Raw genomic sequence first — 16680 nt, forward strand, 5'->3', positions numbered from 1 at the left:
GGTGTTAAGTTTTGATGTTGGACCATTGACTGATGCACAGAACCAAGCAGCAACCACTTTTACACGAGCAGGATATGGAAATGATTATACCGAGCAGACGTCACAGTGTTAGCATACTGCCTGCATTGCAGTACCAGGTCTGGGTTAATTAATATCATGATCTCTTCTCCGTCTTCAATAGCAACTTGAATTTTCAGCCGGAGTCTTCACCAGATGCCTGCTTTTGGTGGCATTATTACAACAAGGGACATGGAGGAGATTGATCCAGCTTGATTCTGATTTATATATTTGATTGAGTGCCTCACCTGTGCAACAGTGTTCCATGCTTATAGAACGATCTCTCTAATAATATTCTGAAACAGACTCAGTTGGCTGCTGTTTAAAGTAAGATGATTTGCTTCCATTCTGGTCTTGAGAGTTCATAGCTGGCCAATAAGGTCAGTATGGGAATTTCTGACTCCTCCACATTTGACACAGGAAGGAGTTTACAAAATGGGTGGGTAGTTTGTTACTTCCCCCATCCCTGAAGGACCTCCGTGTGCTCCTGATGTATGGCTGCAAGATGCTCAGTGCCATCCTGAGCATTCCTTCGCTTTAAGAGGCTTTGATTCAGAGGTTCCAGGAATCAATGGGAACGCTGTTTTCCTTCAAGGAAGCTCTGAGCACGAGCTTTACATATGACTTCATGGCAATCTAATATGAGAGAGCTTGAAATAAAGTGTCTGCGTTGGGCATCTGGATTTGGGCATTTGAATAGCTGACTGTCAGAAATTAGGATCTCAATACCAGGCGTGGTGATCTGGGAAAGGATACTAGCAATGATTAATTTGGAGAATTTAGCAGAGGTATTGTGGAAATATTTTTTTCCACTATGTTGAGATGTTTGTTGTAGGTAGTCTGGGACTCCAGCTTATGAAGGCAGAGGAAGCCACTGCCTAGTCAATCTTGGGTTTGTTCTTCAAATACTTTTGTCCTTGACATAACAAAGGCTGCCTGATATATTGAAGTCAATGCTGAAGTTCTAGTGGTCTTCATTTTCCAGGGTCTCATAATGAACTTGTGTTGTTAGAGTGCAACAGGGACAATTTGGTAGAGGATCTTGGTGTGTTGGTCATGTTGAATGTAAGGCTCATTCTCTCCTATGCTGATTCAAGCAAGTCGACTACAATTTTGAGTTTGTTCCCTGCAAATGTAAGCATTGTCTTCATATTTTTACTCAGCCATTGAGATTTGGATGAACTTAGTTCCAGAATGTAGTCTGTAATGAAGAATTTCCAATGCGTTCTGAAGACCAGCTCCACACCCAGTGGCCGTTTGTTGGAGATGAGGTACAACATTAATTTTGTACACAGATTCTGACTACCCATCCCCATTTCAGTGTTCGTTCAGTTGTGTTAGGCAGCTTGATATTTGCTTCTTTCATACTTTTATCTGAAGGTCTTGATTTTGTAAATGACTTGCTTTTTTTAAAAAAAAAATTCTCATCCACTTCTCCATATGCTATGGTTGCAGGAACGACCAAAGAGTGCCTTGGAGCGTCTCTATGGAGAACACCAAAGAGGTAGAATGAGTGCCGAAGAGCAGCTGGAACGCATGAAGAGACATCAGAAGGCTTTGGTCCGTGAGCGCAAAAGAACATTGAGTCTTGGAGAACGGCACTCAAATTCATCCCGAACCCTGTCCAGGCCATTCTCTGCTGATGTTGGCTCAGTACGTTGGTAGTAATTAAGGAATATACTATATAAAATAGAAGATATGTATTTTAAAAGACTGCATTTCAATAATTAGGCTGACAAATTTCATTTTCTATTAGAATATTTAAACAGATTAATAAACAGTGTTGAATATTTTGATCAGCTTTCAAATGTTGGGAAGATATTTTGGTGTAACTGCAGGTAAGGTGGTATGAGTAATGTGTGGTTTGAGTAGAGCTTGAGAGCTATTGGAAGGATCTGGATTTGGAAAATAATCCTTTTGGAGAATAGATGTTGTGTTTATAGAATGTGCTTTTGGCATAACCCGCAAGTTTAACCTTCTCATACATAATGCAGCTTGAGCCTTTCAGAACATAGCAGTTTTATTACTAGTACCACTTTTTTATGAAATGGGAAAAATGAAATTATTTTTGAGAACCATTTTTAGAATTTGAAAATGCCAAAATTGTAATACTATACTTGTAAAACAAAATTTATTTAAATTGAATTAGGAAATGTGCTTTATTGTTGTTAAGTGTTCTTGTCCAGAAAATTTCAACTAAAGTGCTTTGATTCTTCAATTTTTTTAAACAATACCTTAAATAATCTTGGGTGTCACTGGATACAGTGTCACTGTAACAATTGATGGTCAGGTTCCCTGCTGTTGATTTATTTGCATTTTCTGCTGAATTTGCTGACAAGGTTGTGTTCTGATACTCATTGTTCAAGGGTGGTAAGCAACAAAGCTATAATTAGTAGAATTAATGTTCTTCTTTCCTAGGAAAGAAAAACTGTACAGTAATGGTGATCCCTTTCCATGACTCTGTATGTGTAATTAACGTTGAGTGCTGCATTAGAAGCTTCAATAGACCTACCAGTTGTAAGCTGAACTGTAGCTTTTGATGTTCCCATGTAAATCCTCTGTATCTGAATCAATGCACAAGTGACCCAACTGTTGGCAACCTATCACTAATTCCTTTTGCTTTCATGATGTGCTCTGCTTACTTGTCAGTAACATCTAACAGGATTGCTTGCTTTTTATGTATCACCAGGCCTCACTGTGTTTCTTGTACAGCGATGCGATGTGCAAATTTAGTAATATAGTATTTAGAGCTTATTTCAAATCTTCTGTCTTTGTCTTGTCTTATTTATCAAATTAAATCTCTTCAACTCACCTTAAGTGGCAGTGATTTTAGTACCAATTTATTGCATTCCCCTATGTTTTGACAGGCAAAGAGAAATGTTCAAATCAAGTACCCACAAAGTCAAACCGCATTGCTCCCAGATTTTAACCTTTAAAACTACCAAATTGGCAACATTGGACGCTATGCACTTTTTTTTTGTAATTGGTCAATTTTGTCTCTTTCCTCCAAAATAAACTAAATTATATTTAGAATTGGTATCCTGAAGTCAGTAATCTCTCTTTGCACGTTTGAATATTGTTTGCCTGTTCTAATATCCAAATTTTTGCATATAGATGTTTGTTACTAAATTCGCTGCTAGATTTTTGGAAATAATCAATTAAAATCTAACATCCAGAGGATTTAAGAAAAGTTTCAATATATGCATATAATCTCTTTGGAATTGAACTTTAAAACAATTTTATTACATTTGATTCTATTTGCAGAAGTGCTCTAAACTTGGTAAGCCTATTCTCTGCACTTTTAACAGATTTTGTATGTACATTTTCTGGTTTACGAGCATTTGTGTTAAAATAAATGTTCATTTGTAAAATAACTGTCACGACATCCAGAGCAAGACTGTATACTGTAAATTCCCATGTACAAATTGCATCGTCTTTGGCAGCTTATTGTTTAAACAAAGATGTGGACTGCCAGTTCTTTTATAAAGAAAAATGCTATTTACCAAAACAGCCACTGTAAAATTAAGGTGCAATTTGTGTACAGATGTGATTTATAATTGGATTTTATGGTGGCTAACAGCAAACGAGATGCTTGTGAAATGTAGATGACGTTTTATATTTAACCATACACTCGCAAGTTAACTGTAGTTTGATATATTAAAAAAATTAAATAAAGCTGTTAAGACATTACTCTCTGGAATTTCCTTTTGATTTTGACTAATCTTTTCATTACATTTTTCTGTATGATGATTAACCCGATCACATTGAGGCCTGGTTCTGTGTACAAACTATTCAATAATTAGTGCTTAACTGAAAATAAAGGGGAAAAAATCCAAGGAATATTAGAATGAAAAGAGTTGCATGTGATCTAATATACTGGGAATAGATAAGATCATCTTGTGGGTTAATTTATTGTAAAACTAAATTAGATCTTTGGACCCTGTCTTTCCTCTCTGCCTCTGTGATAGAATATGTGACTTTGAAATGAAGGTAGAATTTCTCTGCTTATTTTTCCCCTCTTCCTGACATGTCACATTTGGTGCTTGTGCATTATTTATTCAGAACCAAAGAGTAGTTGAACCTTTCTTTTCATGTTGCCGAAATGGAGTTTATGGCAACTGTCTGAGCAAATGTATAGAAATTGTTTCAGTTCTCGTCTATTGTGTTGAGCATTTTGTCATCAGTTATTTTAAGAAACAAAATTTCAGACATACTTTGTTTGCAGTTTGCTAGTTTTGCCACTATTGTTGAAGAATATCACCAGGTAATGTGCATGTCTGTGAAATTTTCTGTTCAAACTTAGTCTCCAGATGATAAGTAATGATCTGAGTTTCTTGTCTGTATAAAAATATTACTTTAACCTACTTCAGCTCTAAGCACATGCTGTCTGGCTGTTGAAATTGTTACTTCAGTTGCATGTATTCCAGTGTACAAGATTTTGAATTTGAGAAAAGTAAATTAGAGACACATTTTATTCATACCATTCGAGCCAAAGAAAACCTTGCTGCTTTGTAACAAAGATCTTGCACTGGTGCAGTAATGACCCACACTCCTCCCCAGTTTACCTTTAACATAGGAGATCTCACATTGGATTGTTCACTTTATTTCATTTAGCAGTGCATAGAATTATATTGTCTTGACCCAAACTGACATCAACTTCATCCCCTGTTTACACAGATAAAACTAAGAGATGTATGTGGACAGATCTGGAAGCTAATTCAGATGATTCTTGATCTGTAACTTGATATTATATTAATTATTTTTACAAGATGGAGATTCTTCCCAATAGTGAATGCAGGATATAAATAGCTCTTGCATGAATGTGATAGTTATAACATACCAACTTTTAAGAGTGAGAGTAAACAATCTGTGCATATTTCCAATTTGATGGTATGAATTATCGCCATGTATTACTTTGGGTAAACAACTGGGTAATTATGCAATTTTGATGATTTATCTGATCTGGCTTGCTGAATGTTTTCAGGAAATTTATTTTCTATTCAGGTGTCCACACTCTTGATATTTTGTGTTTATATACAAAGCTTTAACTCTGAGCCCACTGTGTTCTTTCAGCAGCACTGGATACTATTCCAGCAAGTGAATTGTCTATGAGGGACTGTTTGAAGCATTATTAGTGCTTACACAATTGTTGAGAGGGTGAAGATACTGGGATGATTAAAAAGAACCTGCAGACAGGGCTTGAAAGAGTGTCTGCTCAATACAGTCCTGAAAAAGGTTTACTAGCTACATTATCTGGTCTCAACTAATCTTTACAACAGCTTTTGTTGTTTTTATTCATGAATCCTGCCGACTGATAAAACAAGGCGGAGTTTTTTGTTCTCTTGGCTATATTACAGGATCTACATGATCCGTTTATGCATCTAAACTACAAATTTAAGATGTCTGCTTTACGATAGAGGAGACTTTTGTTGTCATCACAATTCATATTTTTCTCCCTCCTTGAAGAGGTGTGATGAGTGCCGTGGGTTGTCCTTATTTGGTCTGGCTTTTCCCTCCTTCCAGCTTTTCTTTCAGAGGTAATATAACAAGCCTAGTTGATTTCCTTAAACTAAAGACATCAGGGTAACTACCCGGAAAATGTTCATGCATCTTCGTGGCCCTATGTAGCTAGACATAATCATCCTGCTTCATGTTGGAATAATGGTTCATGAGAGAACTTAGCACAGCTCCTCCATATAGAATTATGTAGAGCCACAGAGCCCCTTGAAATTGTGGGATCCTGTTATTTGAAAAATGTTCTCAGAAGCAGCTGTTGCCACTTGTCAGTGGAGCAATCGATATCGCTGCCAACTCGATCAAAAACACATCAGTAAGCTGCAATCATGGGCACTATAGATTGAAGGATTTTACGCATGACCCCTGTGTCACTGTTTCTGAAGCATGAATGTTGAGTGTTTCGGTGACCTTGATAGCCGTTAACTTGCCATGATTGTCCTGCAGTTTAGCTGTTAAACCCTGTTTTCTGAAAGCACGGCTTGCCGTTTGTCTATCAACATTGTTTGGTTGAGTCCAGGTAAGGTCCCTGAGAGGGTAGTTTGCATGCATGTGGAGAATGGGTATGGAGGGAGAAATACAGTGTTGTTGCTCATCTATTTAGTGATGAGGAGCTGATGATAAAGGTGTTGGCTATGACGGAATGTAGTGCCCCAATTCTGTAGCATCGGCTGATTAGAAAGACTTGCATTGACGTTGTTGCCTTTTATGTCCTCAAAATTGTCCAAAGCATTTCTGGGTAATTTCTTTAAGAATAATGTATAAAATATGATAACAAATGCATTATAGCTTGCTCCTAAAAACAGCAGGTTGGCAAGATCAGTAACTATTTGTTGAGGGATAATTATAGTGAAAGCTCACTTGCTCTTCAAAATAGTGCCACGTGTACATAAGCTATGCTGAAAGAACCCTCGTATTTGAGCAGGATGCAAACCAGCACATCACCAGAGAGGGCAATTCCTGAGAAGGCTGCCAAATAAGAAAATGGAAGATGAGTTGTTCATTGACTCCACAGTCATAGAATTGTTAGGACAAAGAGGGAGGATATTCAGTTCATTTCGGCAGTCCACTTCCATTGACTTGTGTTCCCCAGAGCTCTATGAAAAATTTCTGTTAAGTGTGACTCTCTACTTCCTTTCTGGTAGCGGTGACTGATTTGGTTTCCATCAATCTTTCAGGGAGGTTGGTTCCAAATCATGACTGCTCTGCACTAATAAAAAGATGTTCTCACAGACTGTGTTATCTTTATCCAAAGTTTTAATTCTGTGCCTCTAGCCCTTGAAGCACCAGTTTACTTAATTCATTGAAACAAGTCATCATCTTGTCTACCTCCATCAAATATCCATTTAGCTTTTGTTCTAAGGTGAACAACCCAGCTTCTCCAGTCTAATCTCACTGCCATAATTTCTCAATTTTGCACATGAGCAGGAGCAAAGAGTTGGTCAAGGATTCTTGACAGCATTGAATTAGAAAGCTGACTGGAAAATTGTACAAACTATTTTTTCATTTGCAAATTTCAGAAAAGTTGACTACCTTCCGTTGTGAATTTTTTGCTGGGTAAGATCAATGTGTTGTTACAAGGTGACACCTGGTGGCCAGGATCTGAAACTGTGTGCACACACGAAATGCATTTGTTGCCTTGAAGCAAAATTCATCAATTGTTTGAAAAATCCTTTTTGATTATTTAAATGCACAAATTGAATAATAAATGTTTTCACATGTTCAATTTTTACCCAATTAAGATGGATATCCTGAATAAAAATTATATTGAGGCTAACACAGCTCATTTGGGCAGTAGAGGTGAGAATGTTTGCAGATATTGGCTACCTCAGAGAGCCCAGAATCAGCATATTACTGTCTACATCCCAACCCCAACATGCACATAAAAACACCTTAAAATGCCTTCATTGGTTTAAATTTCTCATACTAACATTGTGAATGATAGGCTTGCCACACACAGAAAGCATGGGCTTTAAACATGTATCCTTTGAATAGCATATCTTAATTGCTGCCAAGCAACCTGTTAAAACCTCAGAATTTAGCTATGCTGTCACTTTTAGAAAATCATCATTTCAACTGTTTAATTGTTTCTGTTTCTATCTCTTAATCCAATATTTTGTTTCCTGTACCTGATCTGACATTCATCATTCTAGATGACTTTGCTCACATGAAGTGCTTTATTTATTCGACTTCAGCATGGTTTAGGAGGTGAGCCTTTCTGGTCCTGTTAAACCTCAAGACCCTGTGCCAGTTGCCATTTCATTTGAATCTCTTCTGGTGCAAAGGTCATAGAACTCAAATGGGCAAGTCTGCATTTTATTCACCAAATTTAGTGCATGTTGTCACCTGCTGTCCTATTTTAAATTATTATTATTACTTTTAATATTTTTCCAGAGATGGAAGGATTCTTTCTTCTCTCTTTGTGATATGGTGATTCACTATAGTCTTTCTAAATAGGTAACCATCCAGACCATTGTCAGGAATATAGTGTCCTGCTGCTCAGCTATGAAGTTATGATTGCATTCCAGCTCGTTGTGCCTTTTTCATAAAAGTTTTTATATGCTAGAGCAAATATGTGTTCTGGGATTTTTAGATTGAGAAACATAAAAGTTCTGATAGAAAAGATTATCAACTTTGAATTATGTATTTTTAAAATAAAAACTCGAAAATTTGTGTTAAGAAATTTGAGACTTAATAGCATGAAGATTAAAGAGGAAACAAGCTAAGGGAGATTGTGTCCCAGATACAATATGACACTATGAAGTAGCAAAGATAGAGGGAATATCAAGGCCTCATTAGACTATAATTATACACCATGAGAGACTCAGTTTTCAGTATACAGTGTTCATTATTCAGAAGTATAAAGTACTGATGACGATGTGTGCAGTTTGATACACTTGAATCTGGTATGTAAAATCCTCAATTGCAAACCAGAGGGGAAGGCTTTGATTGAATGTATTTCCATTTCTGAATACATCAATTTCAATGTATGTAAATTACATGTTGCTACTGCTGGAGATGCTGATAACATATATCCAAGTAATAGGTGAGATTTTGAAGACCTTCAATATGATGGATGTACTTGAGTAATCAGTACTGTGCTTTTGCCTCTAAACAGACTACAATATATGCAATTCCTCAATTGTACTACGTGTGAGCTTCATATATCTGAAAATTGTGAATAATTCTGCCTTACAATTGACAGACACATGCATTTTTAGTCTTCGATTACATAAGCTGAGGACGTGATGGTTTGGGGGTAATTGAAATGGATTATAGCAAGTTTGACATGTGAAACACTTTGTCAGAGGACTTTGACCAACTGTTTATCACTTGGTAGGCAGGGAAGACCCTATGCTCACAAGTGGTGTGTAAGAAAATAAGAATGTCTTATTAAACAATTACACCTTGAATTTATATCATACGATCAGAAGGATGATGGGGGATCTCATTGAAACCTTTTGAATGTTGAAGGGGCTAGACAGAGTAGATGTGGAAAGGATGTTTCCCATGGTGGGAGAGTCTAGACAAGAGGGCACAGCCTCAGGATAGAGGGGCACCCTTTCAGAACAGAGATGCAGAGAAATTTCTTTAGCCAAAGGGTGAGTGAATTTGTTGCCACATGCAGTTGTGGAGGCGAGGTTGTTGGGTGTACTTAGGGCAGAGATTGATTGGACATGGCATCAAAGGTTACAGGGAGAAGGCCGGGATCTGCGTTTGAGGAGGAGAAAAAAAAAGGATCAGCCATGATTGAATAGCGGAGCAGACTCAATGGACCAGATGGCCTAATTCTGCTCCTGTGTCTTATGGTCTTATCAAAAGTGTTTCACCGGAGCACCAGAGGGGGAGAAAATAGACACAAACCTTAAGTGGCTGATATTATTGTGAATAATTGAAAGCTTGCTAAAATAGAGACATTTTAAGGAATATTCTTAAATTAGTTTTAGATGAGGAATTTGTAGGCTTAGAAAGCTCATTTTTATCCTGATAAACAGTTCTGAAGAAACTGTTAGTGCAGGCTGTTTAATGCCATTATTTTTTTTGTAAGCTGAAATTCCAAAACAAATGAGGAATCCAATCTTTAAACTACCTGCACTGCCCAATCCCTGAAATATCCTGCTTAGTTATTTTATCTCTAATCCATGTTATGAGATAAGAGAATAACTAACAAAATAGCACTGACATAGTTTCCAGTAAAAAGTGAAACTTCAAAGCTGTGTTAATTTGCTGTTTGAAGATTGAAACAAGGTTCAGCTGGAGAGAAATACTGCATCTGACCTTGATGCTTTGGAGGCTACTGATCCTTCAGAAACTCTTTGTAACTGCAAATCTCTCTTTCTAAGTTGATTTTGCTAGAGTGCATCTCTTCAAGTTCTTTGCTGGTCAGATTTGACTGGAGTCCAGGCCCATTCATTCCCGCGTGGAAGATACGGGTTTAGGTAATTGTGAATGAGAAACACTTCACCAACAAACTGAATTGCAGCAATCCTAAAAATATCACCAAACATCTTGACCTATAGCATCTTGACCAAATGATCCCGGGGGGTTTTCCCGGCATGTTCATTTATGTTGTTTTTGAAGATAATTGCTTTACTCAGATTCTGTCAGCTTTTAGTTTTACAAAGGTTGTTTGATGTCCGGATGAGTTTGAACAAAAGTTAAATTTTTACAGAAGCGCAATTTCATCCCAATTTTTATTATTGGTTTGTCATAAAACTTGCTCTGGTGAAATTCACTTAATTCAGCTCAGGTTGGGAGCTTGCTTGTTTTTTTTAAGTTTGAGTTACTACCTGCAAATTTTTTTCTTTCTTAATTATTACAAAAGTAATTTTGAAAGGTCTATAGTATGTGTACATTCAAAATAACTACTTTCCCTTTTGTCTGTTCTAATTGGTTTGTACTCGGTCTATTAATAGTGAAGCTAATTCTTCTAGCTTGCATTCCAAAGCTGTACATGGTTTATGTTAATGTTGTTGAAGGCTATGCTTTGCCACCTTTATTCCTTTGTTTTAATAGTATATTGTTTGTACACACCCCCAATCCTGGGAGCTTCAACTGAGATCAATGAGTGGTTCCATATTAACCTCAAAAAAGGACCTTAGTTTGCATGAGAGAGACACGCACGCACACACATGCGTGTTCTCCCTTCTCTCCCTCCCTTCTCTCCCCCCCTCTCTCCCCCCTCTCTCCCGCCTCCCCCCTCTCCCCCTCCCTGCATGCGTTCTCATTCACACTCTCACACTCACACTCAGAGACACACAGACACAAATAATGGTAATTCACCTATTAGGAGGAGGAATTTTGGAAAACTGTCTCCAACAGTATTGTCCACAAGAGCACAGTCTTGGTGTAACCAACTCATTGCTTCACCAGACAGGGTAGCCCAAGAGTTACTGGAGTTTTAGTGGATGAAGTTTACCCAACAGTTTATACCCTTGCCTCCCATACTTGGGGAGAAGAGGATTTGCCTGGGACCAGACGAAAGGAGAAAAATCCAATTTTTGTAAGCACAGGCTAGTCATGGGCCAAGTAGTGCCAAGATTCTTTCAATGACCAGCTCCTAGTGGCTGAATCTCACTGTGGCTTACATAGAGGCTTAATAAACATGAATTTCACTGTGCATCAACTCCAACAGTAATGCAGCATCTATCATCACAAAGTGTGGCTTTATTGGCCTCACGAAGGCCTTTGATTCCGTCAACTAAGTGGGACTGTGGAGCATCTTTCTCAATTTTGTCTGTTGAATTACTTCTCCTTGCCAACAAAGGAGATGTGATTCAATCACAGTGCAGACTGACGTCAAACAAGCTATGTTATTAGGTCAACATTTTTCAAAATTTTCTCAACATGATGCTTTAACTTGCCTCCAGTAAATTTGAAGCTTTTCCACAGGACAATCTACAAACTTTGTTGTTCCCGCGCTGGAACAGAGATCACCCAAACTTTAGTATTGAGCTGTGGTGTGCAGACCATAAATGCTTTTGTTCCCATTGAAGCTGAACTCCAGATTATGGTCAACAAATGCAAGGTCCGTTCTTGCATCTCAACAGAACAAAGCTCCTCCACCAACCTCCCCCACTGTGCAATCACAACTTGATAGTGGTAAAGATAATGGACCACTTCCCATAGATTGGGAGCTACCTTTCAATAAATACATGTGTCGATGATGAAATTCACCAAATTTTAGAATCCATTCATCGCAAGCCCAGTTTAAATGGTAAATTGGTGCTTTAGTTTATTATTGTAACACGTATTGAAGTACTGTGGAAAAACTTGTCTTTCACACCTTTCATACAGTTTAATTAATTACAATGCATTGAGCTAGTACAAGGTAAAACAATAATAGTGCAGAATAAAGTGTTAATTATAGAAAAAATGCAATAAGGTCATAAAGTAGATTGTAGTTAGGAGTCCATCTTATCATACTAGACAGCCATTCAGTAATCTTACGGCAATGGGATGGAAGATGTTCTTGAGCATGTTGGTATCTGGATCAGGCTTTTGTACACTCTGCCTGATGAGAAAGGGGAGAATGAAGGAGAGAGAATGTCTGAGGTAGATGGGGTCTTTGATATTGCTGGTTGCTTTACAAAGGCAGACAAGTGTAGTCAGGATCTTTTGTGGGAGAGGAGCAGTTTCTGTGCTTTGCTGAGTTGTGTCCGTAACTCTGCACTTCTTGTGGTCATGGGTGGAGCAGTTGCCATACCGAGCCACAGAATGAAGGATAAGATCCTTTCTATCATGTATTGGTAAGAGTCAAATTTCTTAGCCTGCTGTGTTAGTAGGGGCATTGGTGAGAAGCTCTCCTCTCCCCCTGCCGGTACTACTTGCCCACCTAGCTGCTTTGTCAAGCAGTTCTTACTTCGCCTGCGACACACTTTGTGAGTCCCTCTTTGCCCTCAGCGGACTCCTCAGAGAACTGGAGTAGAATGGGTCCTGTTCCACCCCAGGATCTGCATCAGGAGAAGAGAATGTTGTAAAGATGAGTTAGCCACTTCACTGTGTGAGTTTCATGGAGTTGACCAGCATTGAAATCCTGGTCTCCTTTGCCTATCACATCCATACTGATCTTTTCACCTATTTACACTAATCTAATTTGACTGTGTTGGACCTGTACCCTTCTATGCTTTGTCTATTTAAAGTGCCAGACTGTGTCTGTTAAATAAGGTAATTGTAACTGACTCAGTCACCACCTCTGATAGTGTTCTTGTTTTTTTAAAAAAAAACTCTCTCCCCCCCCTTACAAATCCACTTTCAGATGCTTCCCTCTCACTGTAAGCCTGTGCTCTCTTATTTGAATTCTGATACAATTGGAAAACCATCCTAACTATCTTCATATCTGTGCTGCTTATAACTTTTATACCTCTATCATTTCACTCCTTGGCCTCCTTTACACCAGGGAAAACAAGCCTAGATGATTCGGCCTATCTCCGTAACTCAACTCCTTCAATCCAGGCAGCATTCTGATGAGTCCATTCTGCACTTTGTGCAGCATGGTTACATCCTTCTTAGAGTGCGATAACCAGAATTGCACGTAGGTCATTGTAAATTGTCCCGTCATTAGGCTAAGGTTAAATAGGTGGGTTGCTGTGTTGTGTGGCCGTTTGGGCCAGATGGGCCCGTTCTGTGTTGTATCCCTAAATAAGATTAGTAGGAGAGGAGATGTCAGGGGTAAGTTTTTTTACGCAGAGGGTGGTGAGTGCATGGAATGGGCTGTTGGCGAGGGTGGTGGAGGCAGATACGATAGGGTCTTTTAAGACTTCTGAATAGGTACATGGAGCTTAGAAAAATAGAGGGCTATGGGTAACCCTAGGTAATTTCTAAAGCAAGTACATTTTCAGCACAGCATTGTGGGCTGAAGGGCCTGTATTGTGCTGCAGGTTTTCTATGTTTCTAAAATAGAATAATACTCCAAGTGCAATCCAACCAATGTTTTGTAAATTTACAACAAGAATTGTCACAACTTTTATATTCTAAGCCCCAACCTATGGAGACAAACATATTATATGCCACCTTCGGTGCTTTAGCTAACTGTGTTGCCAGTTTTAGAGAACAATAGATTTGAACCCCAAGGTCCCCTCCATTCAGCAGCATTCCTTGACATTCTACCATTTACTCCATATAAGACATAGGAGCAGAATTAGGTCATTTAGCCCGTCGAGTCTGCTCTGCCATTCCATCATGGCTGACTTATTGTCCCTCTCAACTCCATTCTCTTGTCTTCTCCCAATTTACCTTTGATATCCTGATTACTCAAGAGCCTATCAACTTCCACTTTAAAAATATCCAATGACTTGGCCTCCACAGACATCTGTGGCCATGAATGTCACAGATTCACCACCCTCTGGCTAAAGAAATCCCTCCTCATCTCTGTTCTGAAGGGACATCCTTCTTTTCTGAGACTCTGCCTTCTGGTTCCACTATTGGAAACATCCTCTGCATTGTCCACTCAATCTTTTAATATTCAGTAGGTTTCAGTGACCCCGCCCCACCCCCATATTCTTCTAACCTCCAGCGAATACAGGTCTAGAGCCTTCAAACATTTTTCATATTGTTAACCCTTTCTTGTAAGCAACCTCTGGCCCCTCTCCAATGCCAGCATATGTCCTATCATCTATTTGATTTTCCAAAATACATCATTTCTAACTTGTCAGAATTAGATTACATCTGCCATTATTCCAGACAACTTCCATTAATCTACAGTGCCTTGAAAAAGTATTCAGCCCTGACAATTATTTTCACATTTAACCGTCTCATTTTTGAAATTTAAAATATACAGTATTGAAGTAGGATATTTTGAGCTAATCTACAAAACATTGTGCATCATGTTAAATCAATAGAAAAATTCTATAACCTGTCAACAATTTACTAAAAAAAATAAAAGTTGTGAGTCTGAAAATGTGTTCATCCCCTTTGGAATTACGACACTAACTTTCCTCAGGTGCAATACTGTCTGTTACCTTACCAGCTTACCCAATTCATTGTTGAAAATTGGAGGATCATGTGTTTTCAATGAATTCCAATGAATAAATACCCCCTCTCTGTAAGGTCCAACAGTATGGTAGATTTTTCATCAGACCAAACCAAAAAGAAGGCAAAAGAGCATTTAAGCAAGTCAGGGAAATGATAACAGAGAAGCACAAATCTAGGGAAAGATACAAGATCATCTCAAAGGCACTGACCATACCTTGGAGCACAGCCAAATTGCTTAGGTGGGGCCGCCCCTCTAAATTTAGTCGCCGGAAGATAATGACACTTGCAAGAGAGGCTTCTGTGACACCAGCAGTCCCTCTGGATGAACTGCAGAAGTCAGTGGCTGCAACTGGAGATGAAGTTCATGGCTTCACAATCTTTAAGGCCTTGCACAGAAAGGTATTTATAGAAGAGTGGCAGGGAAGAAGCCCTGGCTAATCAAGCATATCCTTGCCCATAAAGACTTTGTAAAGCATCACTTAGAAGATACTGTAAAGATGTGGACGAAGGTCATATGATTGGATGAGACTAAAGTGGAACATTTTGGCCTCACCACTAAGTGGTACATCTTGCATAAATCTAATACTACCCATCAGCCAGGTAACACCATCCCTACTGTAAAGTTTGGTGGATGTAGCTTCATGCTATAGGGATGCTTTTCAGCAGCAGGGACTGGAAATCTGGTCAGGATTAACGGGAAGATGAATGCTGCTAAATACAGAAAGATCCTGAATAAAACCCTGGTAGCCTCTGCCAGCAAGCTTAAACTGGGAGGAATTCCCCTTTCAGCAGGGCAACAACCCAAAGCACTTTGCTAGACCAACCATGAAGTGACTTCAAATATAGAAAACTGATGTCCTTAAGTGACTGAGTCAGAGTGCTGACATTAACCCAATTGAATATCTCTGACAAGACCTCAAGATTGCTGTCCACTACCATTTCCCAAATAACCTGGTACAGTTGAGCAATTTTGCGAGGAGGAATGGGCAGATCTTGCTCCATCACATTGTGCAAAGCTAATAGAGACTTATCCAAAAAGTACACTGGGTTTAGTAGCTGCGGGAGGTGGTTCAACTAAATACTGAGCAAAGGGGGATGAAGACTTTTGAACTGCTGACATTTCAGTTTTTGAATATTTAGTTTTTCTTGCTTAACAATTTTTAGTGTTTTTAGAATAGACCGTAAGACATAGGAGCAGAATTAGGCCATTCAGTCCATCGAGTCTGCTCCACCACTCCATCATGGCTGATCATTCAACTCCATACACCTGCCCTCTCGCCATATCCTTCTATGAAAAAGGAGCTTGTGATTCATACATAAAACAAAATTCAGTTATATTGATCAAAATCCCTGGTTGTAATATTTACGTGAATAAAGGGTTGGAGGAGGCTGAATACTTTTACAAGACACTGTATATCTTGCTTTCATCTTGGACATCTTTTTTCTGCTACTCATAACACTGCTAACTTGTGTGTTCATTGGAAACTAACTAGTTGTGCCACTTACATTGACATATGCCTATGACCACATGTGTTGTTCCCTCAGTTAAGGTGTGGTACACTATCTGCATGTTTAAATTTCATCTGCTTTGCTGCACCCAACATCCATCTGGTCTGTATCCTGTTGTAGGCTTCCACATTATCCAGAATGCCACTGATTTTTGTATCATCTGTAAACTTGCTATTCTTAGCTACTATATTAGCATCCAAATCATTGATATGGCACAAATGTGGTCATTGTGCTTTGGCCAAGGTACGGGTGAGTCGCAAAACTGTACATACCATTTATGTAGTTCTTCAATTCTACAGAATCCCCTGAGGAGTAAAAAGGTGCTAAAAGCAAAAATCCAATATCATTGTGATGATGTTAGAACTGTTGGGAGGGTTTAAACTAATGTAGCAGGGGGATAGAAACCAGAGTGATAGGGCTGATGGCAGGCCAGTTGGTATACAAGTCGATCAAGTACGTACTGAGACAGTGAGGAAGGACAGTTAGATGATGGGGCAAAATTGTGGACAATGAAATGTGTTGAAGTGTAAAAAGGGGGGTAAAATTGAAAAGGGTGATGGATAAAGGACTGAAGGTGTTATATTTGTATGCACACATACACAGAATAAGGTAACTGATCTTGTAGCA

The 16680-nt window shown here is 38.7% G+C and overlaps 1 protein-coding gene across 21 annotated transcripts in view; it reads left to right on the plus strand.

The window, feature by feature from the left end:
* The window catches only part of plekha7b (pleckstrin homology domain containing, family A member 7b), a 424118-nt gene that overhangs the window by 384339 nt on the left and 23099 nt on the right, over nucleotides 1-16680 (plus strand). For all 21 annotated transcript variants that reach the window (XM_072272478.1, XM_072272479.1, XM_072272481.1 and 18 more), the window contains one exon: nucleotides 1513-1710. In XM_072272478.1, coding sequence (XP_072128579.1) covers nucleotides 1513-1710 — 198 coding nt within the window. The remainder of the gene's footprint in view (nucleotides 1-1512; nucleotides 1711-16680) is intronic.

This window comes from Mobula birostris, chromosome 11, assembly GCF_030028105.1.
Source record: "Mobula birostris isolate sMobBir1 chromosome 11, sMobBir1.hap1, whole genome shotgun sequence".
Taxonomy (NCBI): Eukaryota; Metazoa; Chordata; class Chondrichthyes; order Myliobatiformes; family Myliobatidae; genus Mobula; species Mobula birostris.